General features: G+C 38.2%; 1 protein-coding gene across 1 annotated transcript in view; it reads left to right on the top strand.

Moving 5' to 3' along the window:
• Positions 1 to 21,651, top strand: part of EFHC2 (EF-hand domain containing 2) — a 208,358-nt gene that overhangs the window by 31,457 nt on the left and 155,250 nt on the right. Inside the window, exon 3 of the mRNA XM_049766899.1 lies at positions 20,275 to 20,425. Coding sequence (XP_049622856.1) covers positions 20,275 to 20,425 — 151 coding nt within the window. The remainder of the gene's footprint in view (positions 1 to 20,274; positions 20,426 to 21,651) is intronic.

Raw genomic sequence — 21,651 nt, 5'->3', positions numbered from 1 at the left:
ATCCTGTTGTTGTCTTTTCACTCCTTTTAGGATGTTTTACATGTTCTGTTTATTTTGAGGCTTTTTTTTTACAGCGTCTTCTGTTGTATGAAGGTGTTATAAAGCCATTTTCCAACTAACTGATTCTGTCCTTAGCAGCTGTTACTCTGCTTATAAGGCCTTCCTGTGACTTTTTCATTTCTCTCACCAGTTTTTCAAACCTGTTATTTCAAGTTTGAAGTTTTCTTATTTATACTTTCATATCTTCTTGAGCCTCAGTTGTGATTCCTTCAGTTTATTCCATACTTTCTTTGATTTCTTTAAACATCCTCCACATTTCTTCACTAAAGCTGATAGGCTATATTGTTGTTTGGTACTTGTCAGGTCTTCAGAGCTCACATCTTCATTTTCTAAAAATTGCAGTGTTTCTCATTGTTTCCCCATTGTAACCCTTGCTGTGTGGCTTTTTTTTTTTTACATGTTGTACTGGGGTTCATTGACTAGAAAAAATATATTGCATTTAGAGAGAATCACAATGGCCTTGCTTTTCTCTTTGCTTTGGTCTCTGCCTTGCAATGTCCTATTGTGGCGTTCTGGCTGTGCCCGGTAATGATGGCACTATCTCCTGGCATGGGTTGCTGCTTACCTGAAGAGGAGGATTTCTACCTCGCTGCATCCTGTGATTGAGGTAGGTCTCAGCAATATCTGTACCATCTCAAGACACGGGCTGTGTAGTTCATCTGGCAATGAGGATTTCAGTCTTGCTGGGCTCTGCCTTGTTACATCCCATTGCATGTGAGTGACACTAATCATTGATGTGGCACCATCTTTGGGTATGGGCCTTACTCATATTTCACCTGGCAATGAGGATCTCAACCTTGCTAGATTTTCATCTTGCTATATCCCATCACAGTGGTGGTATTCCCATGCTTGGTGATGGCAGCACTGCTTCCGGGTACGAACCATGCTCGTGGTTCATCTGGCGACAAGGATTTCCACTTTGTTGCCTGATTTTTGTATTATTATTATTATTATTATTATTATTATTTTGGTTTTTGGGCCATACTGGGTGACTCTCGGGGGTTACTCCTGGCTATGTGCTCAGAAATCGCTCCTGGCTAGGGGGACAATATATGAGAAACCAGGAGATTGAACCGCAGTTCGTCCTAGGTTATTGCATGCAAAGCAAATGCCCTATCACTTGTGACATTGCTACAGCCCCATGATTCTTGTATCATTGCCTAAGAATGTGTATGTTATATTTGTAGCATCTGATAAATTTTGTTTTACTAAATACTTCCCTTATCTTTTATATTATTGATGCTATTTGTCTTTTGTATCTTTAAATATTGAATATTTATATATTGCCTTCTCTGTTCAGTTTATGAAACTCCATGATTAGCAATGTGATTTATTTTGGATAGGTTAACTCCTTCCAATATCAACTATATTTCCAGGAATTCTGATTTAAAACACTTGGTCTGAACCTCTTAGTTTATGAGGTGGTCTTTTAATTATCTTGCTCAATATCTTTTATTAAAATGTGAAGAGACTATTTCAGATGTGGTTTTGACAGAAATTTTGAGCTTCCAGATTTGTATTTTAAAATGATTTATATAGTATTCATTCTTTGCCACATTTGACAATGCTCAGGCTGTTACTCATATCTCTGTTCTCAGGAATTACTACTTGTGGTGCTCAGGAGACAATGTGGGATACCAAAGATATAACCTGGTCTTGCCATGTAAAGATAAACAGCCAACATATACTACCTCTCTGGCTCTTTATTCAGTATTTTTATATTGGTTTTCTCTCCAATACATATACGCATTTATCTTAAACATTTAAAAGTACTTTACTATACTGTGATTGGAAAATAATGATCTTTAAATATTTACTAAAAGGTTAACCAGCAAAGAGCTTAAATTTCTTAGTAATATTAGTGATAAAGCTACAAGGTTAGCAGTCTCTCAGTCTAGTCACATCTTAACCCCTTTTGCATGATAAATTAGGTTTTTAGTAGCATGCAGGTAAAATTATGATGTCTATGCTGTCCATATAGTTTTATTTCATCTTAAACTCTAAATTTAGGCATGAAAATTAAGCTTCATTTATTAACAGGCTTATAACAATATAATTTTTGGTTTTGGGGCCATACCCAGTTGCGCTCAGGGGTTACTCCTGGTTCTGCCTCAGAAATTGCTCCTGGCAGACTCGGGGGACTATGTGGGATGCTGGGTATTGAACTGGGGTACGTCTTGGATTGTCCATATAAAAGGCAAACTCTACTGCTATCACTCCAGCACTATTACAATACTTTTATAATACAACAACTCTTTGGAAGTCATCAGTGCCTTAACTTAACTCTGTTGACCATCTTATGCTCTTTATACTGGACACATATATGTGTAACTTAAGTTTTCTTTTTCTTTCTTTCTTTCTTTTTTTTTGGGGGGGGTCACACCTGGCAGTGCTCAGGGGTTACTCCTGGCTCTATGCTCCGAAATCACACCTGGCAGGCACAGGGGACCATATGAGATGCTAGGATTCGAACCACAGTCCTTCTGCATGAAAGGCAAATGCCTTACCTTCATGCTATCTCTTGGCCCAACTTCAGTTTTCTTAAAATATGCATATTTAAATACAATATCCATAGGAACATAAATTTATTAAAAATGAGAAAATGAGTATATTTAGTTTTACCACTTCACTCTCATAATCCCAACTGCAGTATTTTAAAATATGGAGAAAACATATTAGTGTTAGAGTCTAGGAAGGGGCTCCATTTTCTTACTACAATGAGAAAAATTCCACAAGATACATACGTAGCACAAAAAGAGCTAAGAATTGAATTAAAACTAAAATCCAGCAAACTTCTTGGAGAGACTGCCCTAATCTTGCTTTTAAGAAAACATGCTGGATTTGAAGCTTTTCTTTAGATTTGCAGATATGGCACCCTCTCTTCTGCAACCCTTCCCACAAAAATGTGCTTCCCTGTTCTTTTAACTATAAAACCATCGTTGTGTCTTTATAGACAAGATGGTTCTCAAGGACTTGTACCTACAACCTTCCAACCTGATGGCCAGTTTAAATAAAATTCTTTCTTTTCCTTTCACTGTGTCTCTTTCTGTTTTTCATCTTTTTCTTCTTTTGGTTTTGGGGCCACTCCCATCCAGGCTTACTCCTGGAATAGTGCTCAGGGATCATTCCTTGTGGAATTCAGGGGACCATATATGATGCCAGGGATCAAACCCAGGTTGACAGAGTGCAAGGCAAAAACCTTACCTACTGTGTTATCACTCTGCCCTCTACTGACTGACTTTTAGTGACAGGGAACTGAATTTTTAGTTATATATACAGTGCACATGAGATTGTATTGAAGGGAATTTTACTTGGTAAGAAGTAAAAAGATTGAATTGGTGATAAGGACAACCTTTAGATACTTCAATTTGACTTGTTTTTTTTAATTTTTTTTAATTTTTTATTTTTTTTATTTAAACACCTTGATTACATACATGATTGTGTTTGGGTTTCAGTCATGTAAAGAACACCACCCATCACCAGTGCAACATTCCCATCACCAATGTAATTTGACTTGTTTTTACAGCTTTTGGTGGCTTAAGAATGTCAGTACTGGGGCTGGAGAGATAGCATGGAGGTAAGGTGGTTGCCTTTCAGGCAGAAGGTCAGTGATTCAAATCCCAGCATCCCATATAGTCCCCCGAGCCTTCCAGGAGCGATTTCTGAGCATAGAGCCAGGAGTAACACCTGAGCGCTGCCGGGTGTGGACCCCGCCCCCCCCCCCCAAAAAAAAGAATGTCACTAGGAACTATTTCTTTCTTTTTTCTTTTTTTTCTTTTTTGAACCACCATCCTTCCGCATGCAAGGCAAATGCCTTACCTCCTCCATGTTATCTCTTCTTCCTAGTTTGGAAGTGCTGGGAGGCTTGGCAGTCCCCCAACCGTACCCCCTTCTTCCTCCAGTCTCCAGGCCTTCCCTGGGTACCAGCCCAGGTGGCCAGAAAGGTGGGTACCAGGAGGACTCTATAGGGGTCCCCAGGCTTTCTCTGCCCCTCCCCCAGCACTGGGGGGAGGGCTGGGGGGAGCAGGGTGGGGAGATGTGCGGCCAGTTCTCTACCAAATCCTTTCCCCCCCCTAGCCTGGTGGGTGCTGTGAGTCACTGGATTGTGCTGAGGCAGTCACTGGCAACTTTTTTCTCACGGGTCTCCATTTTTCAAAACAGCATGGGGGTGCTATTAATAGTATTTCCTATGATTAAGGTATGTTTTACATATGCAGAATGTCCATCTTGTATTCTGCCCTTTCCACACCCCTACAAGCTCATTTCTAGTCTTTAACTCCCTCACCCCCAACCATCATTACCCCACACACAGGCCAAATCACAGACCAAAGTGGTGCACTGGATTTAACATTTCCCAACTATTTCAAAGGACATAAAAGGGACATGTATATGTCTTTTGAATATTTTATATATATTTCCTTAACAGCTATAACTCTTACTAAATAGTCTCTTATACAGTGACGATTTTCCCCACTTTTTGTCTGTTCTTCTCTTTGTGATCTGTTCAATAAGGAATTCTGGTAAAGAGTCCCTCAGTTTAAAGTTTATGTTTGAACCAAGTAATGGGGATTGTTGGACTTGTTCTAGCGGCCCCTGTATGCACCAATAATGCCACATGGCATTGTTCCTCTTTTGCATAGGCACATTAAAATGGGAAAATACTAGACATTCAAACAAGTTCTTATCTAATAGAGATAGGAACACACAAATCTTGTAATGCAATGGGACCTTACACCCTGAACATTGACATAATGACCTGGCTCAGGTCTCAGAAGAATGGGCCTTCTTCATTCACTGCTGAACCGGGGATGCCATCTACGAAACAACCAAGGTTGTCTATAACTTCACCTGGAAGCAATCCTCTACCAGGGAAGACCCTCCCACTGCTCTGACATCAACCTACTCAAAAGAGACTTCCCTTAACACCAAGAAGACTTACCAACAACGATGACCAGCTTTCAGGACAAGGCTCTCTGCATTGTCCTCTAATTGTGAGGTGAAACTAGAGGATGCTCCACATCATCCTGACTTTGATGTAGGATATACACAGATTCCAGGATCTTTAACTACAGAAACCTGACACCAACAACAGCGACTGTGTGAAAAATAAGAGTGTATTGGCACTACAGAGAATGACTTGGGTTGGACAACCTAGTATGCCTGGAGTCTAGAGTTCGTTTTATGTCAGAAAACTTCAGGGGTAAGATTTCCTTGTATTTAGGCCAAAGCTTTTCCTTTCCATGTCCCCCATATTTTGCTGGGCCTATGCAAACGACAATTGCCGCTCTAACACCATTTTTGCTGTGCTCCTTTGACTCTAGTCCTTAAAAAAACAATTAAACTTTTGAGATTAACTTAAACCAGAGGTCTCAAACTCGCGGCCCACGGGTTATTTGTGGCCCTTTGTACAACATTGTGTGGCCCTGCCCTAGAGGAATCTTTTTTTGTTTTGTTTTAGTTGTTTGGGTCACAGCCCCCAATGTTCAAGGCTTACTACTGACTTTACACTCAAGTATCACCTCGAATTTGCCTCCTGCGGCACCCAGGTAAATTGAGTTTGAGACCCCTGATATGCATATGCATATGCATATGCATAGAATTGTAAGAAAAATACTATGCCTTTAATGTTAAAGGAGTTACATAAATTTTGTGACTTTAGATTGCTTTGTATACTGCTAAGAAATGTTATAATGTACTACAATCTGGGGACTTGAGGAACAAAGTACTTGTGCATGGCTTTTGTTTTATTTTTCTTAATGTTCTTTGGTTGAAAGTTCAAAATTAAGGTGTCAGCAAGGGGATTTCTTCTGAGAATTCTGTTTATGGGTGATTGTCTTCCCACTGTAACTTTACCTTGTCCTATTTCTTTGCATCTTTGTTCTCATAATAAAAAATAAAAATTTAAAAAAAGAATATCAAAAAAGGTCAAATCCAAATGGATTAAAGACCTTGATATCAGATCTGAAACCATAAGGTATATAGAATAACACATAGGTAAAACACTTCACGAGATTGAGACTAAAGATACCTTTAAGGAGGAAACAGCACTGTCCAACCAAGTGGAAGCAGAGATAAACAGATGGGAATATCTTAAGCCGAGAAGCTTCTGTACTTCAAAGGAAATAGTATCTAGAATACAAAACCCACCCACAGAATGGGAGAAACTATTCACCCAATACCCATCAGACAAGGGGCTAATATCTAAGATATACAAGAAAAATATCTAACCCCATCAGAAAATGGGAAGAATAAATGAACTTCCTCAAAGAATAAATACAAATAACATGCAAATAAATACAAAAAGGCATATGATAAAATGTTCCACATCATTAATCATAAGAGAGATGCAATTCAAAACAATGAAGAGGTACTATTTCACGCCACAGAAATTGGCACTCATCACAAAGAACAAGACCAATAAGTGCTGGCAGGGCTGAGAAAAAAACTCTCATTCACTGCTGGTGGGAATGCCATCTAGTCCAGCCCTTATGGAAAACAATATGGAGATTCCTCACAAAACTGGAAATTGAGCTCCCATATGATTCACCTATATCCCTCCTAGGGATATTCCCTAGAACCAGAAAAACGCAACGCCAGAATCCCTTCCTCACCCCTATTTTCATTGCAGCACTATTTACAATACCCAGACTCTGGAAACAACCAAGACGCCCTTCAACAGATGATGGCTAAAGAAACTGTGGTACATATACACAATGGAATATTACACAGCCATTAAGAGAGATGAAGTCATGAAATTTTCCCATACGTGGATGTATTTGGAAACTGTTATGCTGAGTGAAATAAGCCAGTGGGAGAGAGACACACACATAAAATAATCTCACTGATCTATGGGTTTTAAGAATAATAAAATAGGGCCTGGAGAGATAGCACAGTGGCGTTTGCCTTGTGAGCAGCTGATCCAGGACCAAAGGTGGTTGGTTCGAATCCCGGTGTCCCATATGGTCCCCCATGCCTGCCAGGAGCTATTTCTGAGCAGACAGCCAGGAGTAACCCCTGAGCACCGCCGGGTGTGACCCAAAAGCCAAAAAAAGAAAGAATAATAAAATAAATTATTGTTATAATGACCGAAATGAGGGCTGGAAGGACCAGCTCACTACATGAAGCTTACCACAAAGAGTGGTGAGTGCAGTTAGAAAAATAAGTGCACTAAAAACTACCATGACAATGTTAATGAGTGAGAGAAGCAGATTGACTGTCTCGAATACAGTCGGGGTGGAGGAGGGAGATCAGGGGCATTGGTGGTGTGAATGTTGCATTGATGAAGGGGGTTTCTTTGTATGACTGAAACCCAACTACAATCATGTTTGTAATCACTGTGTTTAAATAAAAACATAACCAAATAAAATGTCACTAGGAATACCTGAAGTCATACTTAGGGAAAGCAGGTCCTGCATCAGGGCATGTCTTTGATAAAACTGTAGAAAAGGCCAAACATGCTGTTCTTGGAGTAAAGGTGATGTCAATATATAAAAATATTAACATGGAAAAAATGGAAAGTTTCTCCTGTAAGATACCATGCATGAGCCTAGTTCTTTTCCTATTTCTTTTAATTTGATGTATGTGAATATCAATTCATCTTCCACTGAAAGGAGTGATCAGAAGAACTGGAAGAAGAAGCCATACACTCTACTTTGTGGATAAATACCAGTCTAATTAGAACCATTCTCTGTTAAAGAATAGAAACAAACAAACAAACAACAACCAAAAAAAAAAAAAAAAACCACCCCAAACACCCTGCCACTTAAATGGAGAATAATATAGTATTTAAGAGGAAGATTCAGAAGTAATATTTCAAAAGTAGTTTTCTGGGGCCGGCAAGATAGCAAGGAGGTGGGGCATTTGCCTTGCATGAAGAAGGACGGTGGCTCGAATCCCAGCATCCCATATGGTCCCCCAAGCCTGCCAGGAGTAACCCCTGAGTGCTGCTCGTTGTGACCCCAAAACAAAAAACAAGCAATCAATCAAAAGTAGTTTTCTTTAGGAAAATTAAAATAGTATACTAAACAGTTAAAGCAAACTAATGTTAAAGGGAAAATAAGAATGAGTATTTATTGAAAATATTATTATGAGTATAGATAAAACATGAAAGGGGAGCTCATTAAGTAAGGAAAACATTTAAGAAGTATAGATACTGTCAACCCATCATAGCTATTTATGGATTAAGATCGTTACTAGAGAAGCTGGAGTGATAGTACAAGTAGAGCACTTGGCCTTGTACAATGAAGACCCAGGGAGACCCACCCCCTTCTCCCCTGGCATCCCATATGGTCTCCCCCGAGCATCGCTGGGTATGACCCCCAAACCAAAAAATAAATTAAAAATAAAGATGTCACTAGTCATTCTTTACATAGAAAAGAAAAATACTGAAACTGAAAAAATGGGACGAATGATTAAAAAGGCAAATTGGGAAATGATCCAAAATGTAGATAGATGATTATCTATAGGTTTATGATAAGGGTTTGAAAGACAGTATAGAGATGCTTCCCTTGCATGCATCTGATTCCAGTTTGATTCCTGGCATTGCATATATTCCCCCAGTACTGCCAGAATTAATTCCTGAGCACAGATATAGGAATAAGCCCTGGGCAACTCCTGCTGTGACTCCTAAATACAAATAAAATTAAAATGAAAGAGCAGTGAGAGAGAATGAAAGGTTGGTCAGACATATAGACTATTATTCCCAGAGAATTAGAAACTAAATACACAATTCAATTAAGCATACCACTATAATAAAACTTAAAAACAAAATCAGTGGTTTCATATATAATAATTATATTATGCTTATTATGCCCCAGAGGTACCAGAGAAAATAACGACATATATCCTGGAAAAATTTATGTTAATTTCAAGGCTAGAGCAAAGATATTACAAAGCACCCTAAGAGAAAAAAAGATTTTTTAAGAGAAAAAGTAGCTTGTCCCCACTAATAAGAAGCTGATATATTAGAATTATAAAATGCCTGAAGACAATAAGGCACTGTTTATAACTTTTAGGGGAAATGGTTTGTGACCCAGAATTTCTAAACTCACCTAATTATAAAGCAAGCAGTTCAACTATGGAAAATCATGAAATAAAAAGATTAGTGGTAAGAAAAGGAAACACACTTATTATTATACAGTATAGATAAAGCTCAAACAAAATGTAAACAGTTTCAATGTTTATTGAAGATAAAAGAATAATAAATACAATAATAAATATAAAACATTATAAATAATAATAATAATAAAATAATAATACTGCCTTTCAAATATAGGACAATATAAAAAGCTATTTTTCCTCAATTTTAAGTAACTATGTTTAGGTAATTTAGGTACAGTTTTTAGAAGTAATATTTGAACTAATGATTTTTAAAATAGCAAAATTCCAATAAAGTGAAAATTTCAGCAGTGGCTACATCTCTATAAACACTTGAATAAACAATCTTAAAAAGGTGCTTGTCAAGATTGTTAGCAGAGGTATGGGAAAGAACTTGGCAACATTGTTGAAGGAAAGTTGGCAATGGTGGTGGGATTTGTGCTGGAATGCTATATGTCTAAAATTCAACTATGAATAACATTGTAAACCATGGTCCTTTCCAACAAAATATTGCACTGAATAAATTATCACTTGAAACAAACATTAAATGCTGTAAAAATTCTCATCTTTCTAGTTTCTATAACTTTGGGAAACATCTTCTTGGTTACTTGTGGCTCATATTATTAGCTCCTCAGAGGACCCAAAATTATAAAAAATGAAATCAAAAAGCCTGGGTATACATGTGAACATTTCTCCAAAACTGTGCCAGGAGACATTATTTATAGTCCTGTATAAAATGCTTAGGATTAAAATACATATTAAGGAAAGTCTATTTAAAAGTGTACACTAATATATGAAAAACTTAAGACATTGACTTAATGCTTGAAGGTTTTCTGCCTTGAAAAATATCAGACCACATATCTTTAATATTACGTCAATTTTCTTTGTTCTGCTAAATAAAAATGAAGCACTCTTAGTCACAGGTTTTTCAAAAGACTTAATTCCTAACTAAGGAGGAAACTAGGATATACTCAGAAAACATGGCTGCAAAGTTCAAGGTAGGGTGTTGTCCTTATTTCTTTCTCTTGTTATGGCTGACATTTAATGGCACAATATAGGCCTTTAATCCTTGCCTTGCATTTTAGTTAAAGGAGGGATAATTAGAAAAATATGTTTATCTCTTTTTCCCTTCCTTAAAATCGTATTAATCACCTAATTATTATCATTATCTCACAGATATCAGTGAGAATTTTCAGACGTTGCTAATTAAGAAAATTTACAGACTGCTCTGTTCTAGGGATTTCTAACTTTGTACCATAAATGAGACAGACAAGCTTATAAACTTGTAGAAACTAGTGGAGAAGACAACCAAGTGAATGCAAAAATCAGTAACACATTTTCATAAACGTAATGTGTTGAGTACTATGATTAAATCAAAACAATATGCCAAGGAATTTTTTATCTCTAGGATTAAGTGAGCATAAATATATTGGCAATTAGAGGGCCTCTTTGTGGAGGTGACTTTTGAGCTGAAAATCATAATTTGATGCCAGTAGAAAATTTTGGAAGCATATAACTGGGCACACATTAATTGAGAGTGAAATAAAGATAGAATTTCCATTATAAGATGGCATTTTCATCTATAAATGAAGCTCCTAGACTAAGGTGTGTGTTTTGGCTACCAAGTTAAATTTCTGAATTCAAATACTTTTTCAGAGAGTTGTTTGCGGAATGGGCAGCTATATGTATCTCTTCTGTTTCTATCCTGTTTATGCTTTTGAAACCCATCAGGATATTTGGTCTTAAGAACTAATCTGAATAAAAAGTTGTCATTACAATTTGTCATTACAAGTTGTCATTACATAATGGCTATCTGAGTTATAGAAGTATTAGGTGTTCAGTTCAGATTTTAAACTCAACAATGCATGGTCTGAGATTAAACTGAGTTTGCTTTCATCATTCTAATCTCTTCCACAGCCTCCTTTGACACATTGATTATTAACTATTTAATCTAAATTACAAATTCTGAAGTCACTAAAATGGATAAATTAAATAGAATCTTAATAAAATACTAACTTCTATAATAAGACATTATTTAAATAACCATAATGCATTATCTAGCTTACTTTGAAAGCAAGTACACCTTGTGTTTACAAAGAGAAAAGACAAGTAGAGGGTGATTTTTTTTTCACCAACTGCTCAAAAACATGTGCTACAAAGGGATTTGGACCAGCAAATTTACATCCAGTGGAACACTACTTACTATACGGACACAGTTAGGCCAGAAGGAAAAGTCTTGATAATATCTATTATACTCCTCAAATACTATTGTGTCACACCCTACCATCCAGAAGATTTCCAATGAATAGGTTGTGAGAAAAACATCTGGTCTTGTTTTCTTTTCCATTAGGATTTTATTTTTTTGTGTATGTGCAGTGTTCACACTCTGTCCTCAGTCTATTCGCCTCTCATTTCTCAAGACTTGAACACGCCGTCTGCTATTCCAAGATTGTACTGGCGACAGGTGTTTTCATGCAAGATAGCCAAGGTGTGTGATAATGGCTGATTTTTGGCACTTGCAATCTCCTTCACTGTTTGGAAGGCCATCCCTGGAAGGGCAAATGGACAAAGGCTTTTGGGGATACCTCGAGGAAGGAAATACGGAGCATCCGTTTCTACGAGGATTCTCTCTAGTGGAATATTTTTCACACACTCCCTTGCTTCCCAGGCAGAGGGGTAAGAGATAACCACTGTAAACCCCACACACAAGTTGGGGAAATACTTTAGCAGAGGCTCAATTTCTGAGTAGCTGCCAGTGTAGCAATGCCTGTGAATCTTATAGTCAGGGGGAACATATTTTTTCATAATTTCTAGCAAGTCTTTCTCTGCTTCTCTGCAATGTATTACTAAGGGCTTGTTTAGTGACACAGCTAATTGTAGTTGTTTTTCAAATACCCTGTGCTGCTGTGTGACAGGGGTACTACACTTGTAAGAATAATCCAAACCAATTTCTCCAAATGCTTTAGCCTTGGGATGATTTAAAGCTTGCAGAATACTTTGCTCTTGTCTTTGATTGTAATAAACAGCGAAGTGAGGATGACATCCAAAAGCTCCCCAAACCAGCTCCTCTTCTAACAGATTTTGCCATAGGCCATCCTTTAGTGTGCAAGGGTTGCAGAAATTTGAAATGCAACCTTGAAATTCCGTGGGGAAAAAATCATTAAATTTTTTTCTGAAATTGGCAAAGGTTCCATTGTAGGACAGTTTGTGAAAGAGTATGTCCAGGTGACAATGACTATCAATGAAACCTTTCTTTACTTCTCTCCAGTTTTCAACTGGTAAATAGGTTGCTCCTTTTGGTTTCCAAAAATCTGAGGCTCCTCGCTCTTGGAAGATTTTCTTTGTTTGATCTGGTTTTAAACTTTTGTGGGAGTCAAGTGAATCTAAATTCATAGGTGTTTCTTCTCTTGACATTCGTAGTTCTTTATTCCAATTTGAAGAGTGCAGAGTCAATTTTGAAAATTTTTTATCAAGAAAGTTTTGGCTGGTCTTTGTCTGAGATATGTTGTTCTCTCTGCTGCTGCTTCTGCTGCCAGAACCACTATTGCCAAAACGTCTACTTTTACCCCTGCTGATGCTCCCAGTAGGATAAACAGGCAGCTCAGTACTGAGGGTCCTGATAGAGGACCTCCCTGAATGAGGGTCAGAAGGACCACCGTATAAGTGAGACTGGTATAAATTATGGCTAATGGAGTAGGTGGTAGAACCAGGAACTTTTGAAAAACTTTCTGTGAATGGCTGCTCAGATGTGATTTTGATTTTTGCATCTCTGGTATCAGACTTGTTGCTTTCTGAGTCAAGGTGTTTAGTCACATCTCTTTTACTTTGGTCTTGGGCTTCTAAAAGAGTGTTACCTTTGCCTAGAAATCTGGGTGCCACAAAACGTTTTTTAAAACCAGGCATGTTCTCAAAACTACCACATTGGTCATCATGTTGTTTCTGACTGTATGTCTCACGAGAGTTAATAGGCAGTTTCCTGATAGAACCACTGTCTGCATTTGCTCTCAGTTCATTCTGAGCACTAGATCTGGAGGCGCCTGCCCCCACTGGTCTTGGCAACTCTTTCTTCACAATACATTTTTGTCCTTGTAGGTAGATCAGTGAGGACCCTCTTGCTGATGACCTGTACCTCACCATGGGGGCATTTTCTGGCTCCCCAGATTCATCATTCAGATCTTTACTTTTGACTGGAATTTCAGCCTTTACAGAGCTCGCTGGACATTCTTTGTTATTTGGAGAATATCTGCTGGCATCTCTGGAAGAGGCCATTGCAGATGGGTTGCAACTCCACTCAAAGACGAGGATAAAAGGGATTTCACGGAGAAGTTGAACGCCAAGTTCCAGAGTCAGGGAGTCTTTGGAGGCAACTCCCCTCACACCGGACCTGAGAAATGAGGAGGTGTTTAGGGAGGTGCAAAAGAAGGAGGAGGAAGAAGAGGAGGAATAAAGGTTTTCCAAATTTAAATCCTGGGAAGAAGAGGAGGAATAAAGGTTTTCCAAATTTAAATCCTGGGAAAAACCCTGCTTTGAAACCCTGTCTGAGGGTTCTGTTTGGGTTGTTTTAGCACTTGGGGCCGCTGGCCTGTCCCAAAGTTGAAGAAGGGGCTGGCCAGCTTGGGGGTGTGTGTACAAGGAAATCCTTACTTGGGGTCTCTGGAGAATCTTGTTTGGGGCCGTGGGGGTGCGGGGGTTTGCCTACCTGAAAGTTACTCTGGTCTGGTTCGTAGAACTCGGCCACCTGCTGCTCCAAGGCCTCAGGGACTTGTCCCGTTTCTCCTGTCACCTTTCTCAGCGTCCCAGAGATGTTAGAATCCTTCTGTGGAGCCTCTTGACTCGAAAGTTCTTCATGATCAGCCTACCTCAGGCAGAGGCTCCGCTTTTGTGTCAGAGACCCTGACAAGCCCGGGGCTGACAGCACTTTCTCACGAGAACGCCTCACGAGAACGCAAGAAAGCAAGGGCTGGCAGGTAATAATGCTTTCCACTTCCAGTTCTAGAAAGTTCTTGTCGTTAGGTAGTTAAGGATGATATCACACACACACAGTTATCTCTCGGTTGGGCTTAACTGTTTAGAGATCCAGAACATCAAGACTGCCCAGTGGCCAGGGTCCAAGCCATTACTAAGCTGAGGGAGAAAAGCATAGATGTATAGCTTGTCCCTTAGCTACCTGAAGCACCTCTTCTCTTCCAGTCAGCAGCCCCCTACCGGAAGCACCTCTTCTCGTCCAATCAGCAGCTCCCTACTGGAAGCACCTCTTCTCGTCCAATCAGCAACTCCCTACTGGAAGCACCTCTTCTCGTCCAGTCAGCAGCTCACTACCAGAAGCACCTCTTCTCGTCCAGTCAGCAGCTCACTACCAGAAGCACCTCTTCTCGTCCAGTCAGCAGCTCCCTACTAGAAGCACCTCTTCTCGTCCAATCAGCAGCTCCCTACTGGAAGCACCTCTTCTTGTCCAATCAGCAGCTCCCTACTCGAAGCACCTCTTCTCATCTAGTCAGCAGCTCCCTACTGGAAGCGCCTCTTCTCCTCCAATCAGCAGCTCTCTACTGGAAGCACCTCTTCTCGTCCAATCCACAGCTCACTACCAGAAGCATCTCTTCTCGTCCAGTCAGCAGCTCACTACCAGAAGCACCTCTTCTCGTCCAGTCAGCAGCTCACTACCAGAAGCACCTCTTCTCGTCCAATCAGCAGCTCCCTACTAGAAGCACCTCTTCTCGTCCAATCAGCAGCTCCCTACTGGAAGCACCTCTTATCCAAACAGCAGCTCCCTACTGGAAGCACCTCTTCTCATCTAGTCAGCAGCTCCCTACTGGAAGCACCTCTTCTTGTCCAATCAGCAGCTCCCTACTGGAAGCACCTCTTCTTGTCCAATCAGCAGCTCCCTTTCAGAAACACTTCTTCTCGTCCAATCAGCAGCTCCTTACTGGAAGCACCTCTTCTCGTCCAATCAGCAGCTCCCTACTGGAAGCACCTCTTCTCGTCTAATCAGCAGCTCCCCTCTTGCCATCACTTCAGGGCAGCCCCCCTCCTTCCAACTAGCCCTTCCCTGTTTCCTTATCCCTCATGTGTACAGAACTTCTACCACCATTATTGTTTTTTGTGTCAGTATGTTCCAATCTTAAAATAATCAGCTACAATTTTCAAAGTGTATTCAATATACAAACTTTATTTTTATTTATTTATTTTTTGTTTTTTGTTTTTTTTGGGGGTGGCCACACCCGTTGATGCTCAGGGGTTACTCCTGGCTATGCACTCAGAAATCGCTCAAACCTGGGTCTGTCATAGGCCAGCAATTGCGAGGCAGACGATTTACCACTTGTGCCACTGCTCGAGCCCCTATTTTTAATTTTTTAATTGTGTGTTTGGGGCCACACCTGGCTCGGGTTAATCCTGATCCCAGGCTCAGAAATTCCTCCTGGCAGGCTCAGGGGGCCATATGGGATGCCAGGATCAAATCCAGGTCTATCCAGGGTCGGCCGTGTGCAAGGCAAATGCCCTATCATTGTGCTATCCATTTGGCCCCTTAGTATACAAACTTTAAAACTTGGTTATGATTATGCTGCATTACAACTCACAGCACTATGCTTTTATTTCACTCAATATTTGTACATAACAAGTAATTTTATTATCACAGTTGTTAAAAAAACATGCTGTTCCTTGATACATTCTACGGAGTATACATGGGTGCCATAATTCACCAGATTTCTCCTTTTTCTTAACTCTTTAGTTCTGTTCACTTTTGTTTTCTCCCATAATTAAAAAAAAGTGCTAGGAAAAACATTTGCCCATATGTTTCTTCATATTTTGGTTTATTTCTTTGGGCTATGAGCCCAGAAATAGAATTCCTAAGACAGAATTTGTTTATTTATTGTATGTTAAGGGGGGGTGCCTTACCTGGTGTACACAGGGCTTCCTGTTATGTGATTAATGCTTACTCCTGGTTCTGTACTCAGGGATTACTCCCAATGGGGTTTGGTAACATATGTGGTACCGGGGTTTAATCTGGGTTGTTGAAGCACCTTTCCAGTTATAGAGAGATATATAGAGAGATAGGAATTTTTTTTGGGCCACACCCATTTGATGCTCAGGGGTTACTCCTGGCTAAGCTCTCAGAAATTGCCCCTGGCTTGGGGGGACCATATGGGATGCAGGGGCATCGAACCATGGTCCTTCCTTGGCTAGCGCTTGCAAGGCAGACACCTTACCTCTAGTGCCACCTCGCCGCCCCCCCTTTCTTTTTGCTTTTTGGAACACTCCTGTAACACTCAGGGTTTACTCCTGGCTATGCGCTCAGAAATTGCTCCTGGCTTGGGGGACCATATGGGATGCCGAGGATTAAACTAAGGTCCTCTCTGGATTGGCAGCGTGCAAGGCAAAAGCCCGACCGCTGTGCTAGAGAGATAGGAATTTTTAAAGGAATCTTTGTAGTTCTACATCATCCTAGAACACTTGTAGTTACATAAAATCCCATTCCTCAAAATGATCATACCAGACTTTTATAATTGGAGCAGTCATCAAAATTGGAACCTCACTTATTTTACTTTGTACTTAGCTAACAATTTTTACAGTAAACACTTTCGTTTCCATTATTGTCCCTCATAAATTTTTAGGGTGGCCCCCAAACAAAAAATTAAAATAAATAAAATATATATAAGAGAAGTTTTTATGTGCAAAAGAAAATCTCCCTTTGTAGAAGGGAGAACTAAGAATAAATCTTCTATCTGGAAGATCTAATCAAACTTCTATCAGTGGAGAAGGCTACAATTTAAATCTGCTTAAGTAAGGTCTTGCTTCTGTTACTGATTCTTTCAGGTAATCACCCCTAGCTGATTTAGTGTTTTTCTTCTCTTAAATCCATTGTTTCCAGCAGAGAAATATTTAAGGTAGTGAAAAAAGTTGTTTTTAGAGTGACTCAATTTTACTGATATTTTCCCCCTTGTAGACAAGAGGTAACCTGTTATTTTTAAAATTCATGTTTTTGTCTTTAACTATCTGATACTTATCTTTCCATACTAGGAGATACAAGCAGTTCCCCAGAGGGAAATATTTTCCATGTGTCTATAATGTTTCTTGCATTTACTCCTAATTTTAATAATTACTTTCAATAAGTCAACCTATTAATTTTATCAATATGCTTAGTATTTTTTCAAGTTCCTCAAAAATATCAATAAAATACTTACTTGAATTTGGCTATCTAGATTGTACTTCACCTATCTTATTAATTCTTTTATCTTTTCTAGTAAATTTCTTAGATATTTTTGTATGTCATGGAGTTTCATTAAAACTATTTTGAAGTATTTTAAAATTGTAAGTCCTGTTGTCAACATTTTTCTCCCATTGTATTTCTGTTGGTTATTGCTAGTACATAATATTTTCAGTCAGTTGAGATCATATTGACATTTTAATTTAGTCATTGTTTTAAGTCTTTGTCATTATTTTGTCTGTTTTTATTTTGTCTCTTCCTTGTTATTATTTTTTAGCTTATGCTTTTTTACATTTTCTAGAACTCCTAAAAACATAATTAAAAGATGATGCTAGTTGGGCATATTTGTTCTGTTCCTAATTTCTTTTTGTTTTTGTTTAGCTTTTGTGCCACACTTGCTGTGCTCAGGGATAACTCCTGGCTCTGCTCTCAGAAATCACTTCTGGCATTGCTCAGGGGACCATATGGTATGCTGAGGAAGTAACCCTGGGTCAGCTGTGTGCAAGGCAGATGTGCTGTGCTAATTCTGTGCTCTGACCCTGTTCCTAATTTTCTGGCTTCATACTTTTGATTAAGTACATTATTGGTTAGCTAGACTTTTGTCTTAAAAGCAGACACTTTTTTTTCTTTTAGAGGAATTTCTTTTGTGTTTTGGAATATATGTATAAAGAAACCATATGATATTATATTTTTCTCCTATTTCCAATTTTTAAAATATATTTGTGTCAAAATATATTTGTGTCAGGAGAAAAATACTTTTAGTGCAGCTAGCTTATAATGGTTACAGACAAATATTGAATTCTCTTTGCTAGTATTTTAGTTAGGGTTTTTGATCTATAAATCAGAGATAGTGAAATTGCTCTGGAACAGCAGTTCAACCTTGGCATGTGTATTGTAATCCCTGGAGACGTTTAAAAATCACTGATGCCTGGGCCCCACTCAGAATTCTTACTTCATTAGTAAAAACAAAAGCATGTGCTACAAACCAAAGCATCAGGATTTTAAAAAGCCTCTTCTATTACAGCCAATATGAGGATTTTTTAAGTAGGAAATGACAAATATTTTCTCTTTATCTTTCTGGGTTCTTGACTAAGACAACCCCTATAATAAAAGGCAAATTAATAGAAGGTAAAGAAAACACATATACCTTGTGTATGTGGATTGAGTAATTTCCTGAAATGATTAGTTTCTTTTTATTCTATTTTTTGTTTTATTTTTTTTAATTTTTATTTTGATCATATTGGCTTACATATCTTTCACAGTAGTATTTTAGGTACATATTAACATTGACTCAGGGAAATACCCATCACCAAATTTGTCCTCCCCCCATCCCTGTTCCCTTCCTGCAACCCATATCCCCCACCGTCACTCCCTGGGCTGCTAGAGTAGGTGGTCCCCTCTTTGTCTAGCTTACTATTAGTGATCATATATCTGTTTGGTCCTGGTACCCTCTCTTGTTTCCCCCTCTATTTGAGAGGCGGAGCTAGATAGTTTGAGTTATGTGGTTTTGTTTGAAGGAAAGAAAAGCAATAGAATGGGGTAAAAAAAATCAAATAAGCTGAAAATGGGCGGAGTTCTAGAGGCTTTCAACCTCAATTTGAGAGAGGACATGAAAAAGGTAGTTGAAACACCACACAATACAGAAAGAAATATCAGATTAAATATCCAGTGAGCACTACAGCAATAAAGGCAAGCACCACACAATAGTCTCCGTCCTGAAATCAAACCATGCCAGAGTGCAAAAAGAAAGAGAAAGATAAAATAATATAAAATAAAAAAAGATATATATACATATATATATATGGATAAAATGGTTATTTTGTGCTTTTTTTTTCTTTTTCCCCCTGCATAGACACAGTAACTATTGGGGATATTATAGAGGGAATTCCCTTGGCCTAGGAGATACAGGGTTTCTCCACCCCTGAAGTATACTGTCATGGGATTAATTATAGACTCGTTGCATAATCATGGAGCCCTCAATTTCCTGTAGTCTGTTTCCCCATCAGGCTGGAAATTGTAGCCTGAATCTATTGTACTCTCCTTCAATAGGCCTCACTTACCATGTCTTTCTCAGCGTGTGAGAAAGTAACTATTTTGAGATTGATATCAGTGGTTAAAGATAAAGATTCTTTATAGATAAGCTATTTCTATTGATTATGAGTTGCAGAGAAATTGTTCATCTACCCTACTATGCAAGAAAAATGGGCTGTGTTGCATTTACCAAGAGTCAATTTTTTCAAAGCACTTAATGGAAATTTTATTTATTTATTTATTTTAAAGTAATTTTTGTGGTTATTTTTTACTATCTCTGATATTTACTTTAAGTATTTTAGAATCCATCTCTTTTATCTTAGTCTCTCACCACACCTCGCACTAAATGAATCTGAGACATCTCTCACTAAATTTGACTTTTTGAGGTTCCTTAAAATGTGTAGGGTAGGGTTCTTCAATGTCTTGGAAGAAATTTAGCTCTCCCTGTCTGAATTGCTTCAAGGCAAGCAACTAACTAGAACAAAAGTCAGGCTAATTTTATCTTAAAACAAGATATCATTATGCCATTTTAATGGGAAAAAGTGACAAAATTATATTTGTCTTTTGAGGAAGAATGCTTTTTTTCTCTAAGATCACATATAGAATTCCATACTAAAATTCCAAAGGCCAACTCTAATTCAATTTATGGTAAATCTGAATGGTGGATTTATTCTTTGAATATTATGTCCTCATTCTAAACCAGAAAATGTGAAAAATATACATAGTTACCTTAATTGTGAAAATATTGTCATAGCTGATGTGTAGAATATCTTCTTACAACAATATTAATTTTCTTCTTAACTTTAACAGAATGAATATAATAATTATTGATTTGAAGTTCTCTGATTTTTTTATTTCTTAGTTTTTAATTATTATTCCAACAGGTATTATCTTTTGATGCTTATTTAGAAGATGAAGTACCTGAAAAGGTTCTCGAAAACTATAGAATAAGACACTATAAAATTTACTTCTACCCTGAAGATGACACAATTGAAGTAAATGAGCCAGAGGTGTTAAACAGTGGACTTCCTCAAGGTATCTGTGTAAAGAAATTACAATTCTTTCACTTCTAAGTCCTGCCTTTCTCTTATATACTGCCTTTCTCTAAAAGACCCCAAACTACTACTTAATTTTAGGTTGGTGATAGTGAATATAAATATGATCTTAGCTTGTAGTGATTGATGGTGTCTTATAAGCTTTCTGCTCTCCACACATCTCAATTTCTGTCACTTTCCTTTTAGCATACTTATACTTATATCCTTTCAGTTGCTACTCTGTTTTGACCAAACTCACCATAAATTTGCTCTTTCTGCTTCAAATCCTATTGTCTATGCAACAACCAGAGTGCTGATGAGGTCATGGCCTCTAGGGAGTGTGCATGTAGACTGTCCCAGAGGCCACAAAGTAGAAGCCTCATGGACCAAATAAAATGCATAAATCATGCTATACATTAACACAGTTTAAAATGCACAGCAATAAACAATGACAAAAACATGTGGTTAGGTTCACACACTCAGGAGTGGGCAAAAGAAGTTGGAAGGATCATATTGCCTGAATTCTGAGCTAAACAATCTCTCTCTCACTGCTCCACATACATATCAGCCTTTCCTTCTAATAGTGAGGTTTGGAGACCAGAATTAAAGGTCAAGAAGAGGACCGCATAGAGGCACTTTATTTAATGGCACACAGTTACTCTGTAAATGAGATGCAGGAATAAGTGTGTCTGACCACAGTTGTATATCAGCAACATGACTACTTAATAGTTGTGAATTTTGTGTTATTGTGTTATTTTGTGTTATTTTAGGTCTAGAATGGTGCCACCATTGTATAACACTTCATGAATGAATTAACACTTCATGAATATTGAATGCACGTTAATATTTAGTGCTACTTGTATATTTAGTGTATCATGAATATTTAGAGACCAGGTACCTCATATATATGTAACATATGCTGAAAATTAGTTATTAGTTTTCTCATTATTCTTTTGGAATTTATTACATATCTGCTAACTTATTATCCACTTACTGTTATTCAACACATCTTTCAATGTTAAATAGACATTTTTTAATAATTACTTATCTGGATCCACTGCTTCCATTTTTATAAACTGCAGTGGGTTCTAGAGAATTAAACAGTGGGTTCATGGGTCTTTAGTAAAATATGATGCTGTCATTGTGCAAAGAACTTTCTAGTGTTCATAAAATGGAGATCTGTCTTAGATTATGGCTTCACTATTTCTGAGTGATAGATTTTGGAGG

The sequence above is a fragment of the Suncus etruscus genome, chromosome X (genome assembly GCF_024139225.1).
Source record: "Suncus etruscus isolate mSunEtr1 chromosome X, mSunEtr1.pri.cur, whole genome shotgun sequence".
NCBI classification, from domain to species: Eukaryota; Metazoa; Chordata; class Mammalia; order Eulipotyphla; family Soricidae; genus Suncus; species Suncus etruscus.
Note: the sequence above shows the minus strand (reverse complement) of the source record. Positions and strands in the feature narration are given on the sequence as shown.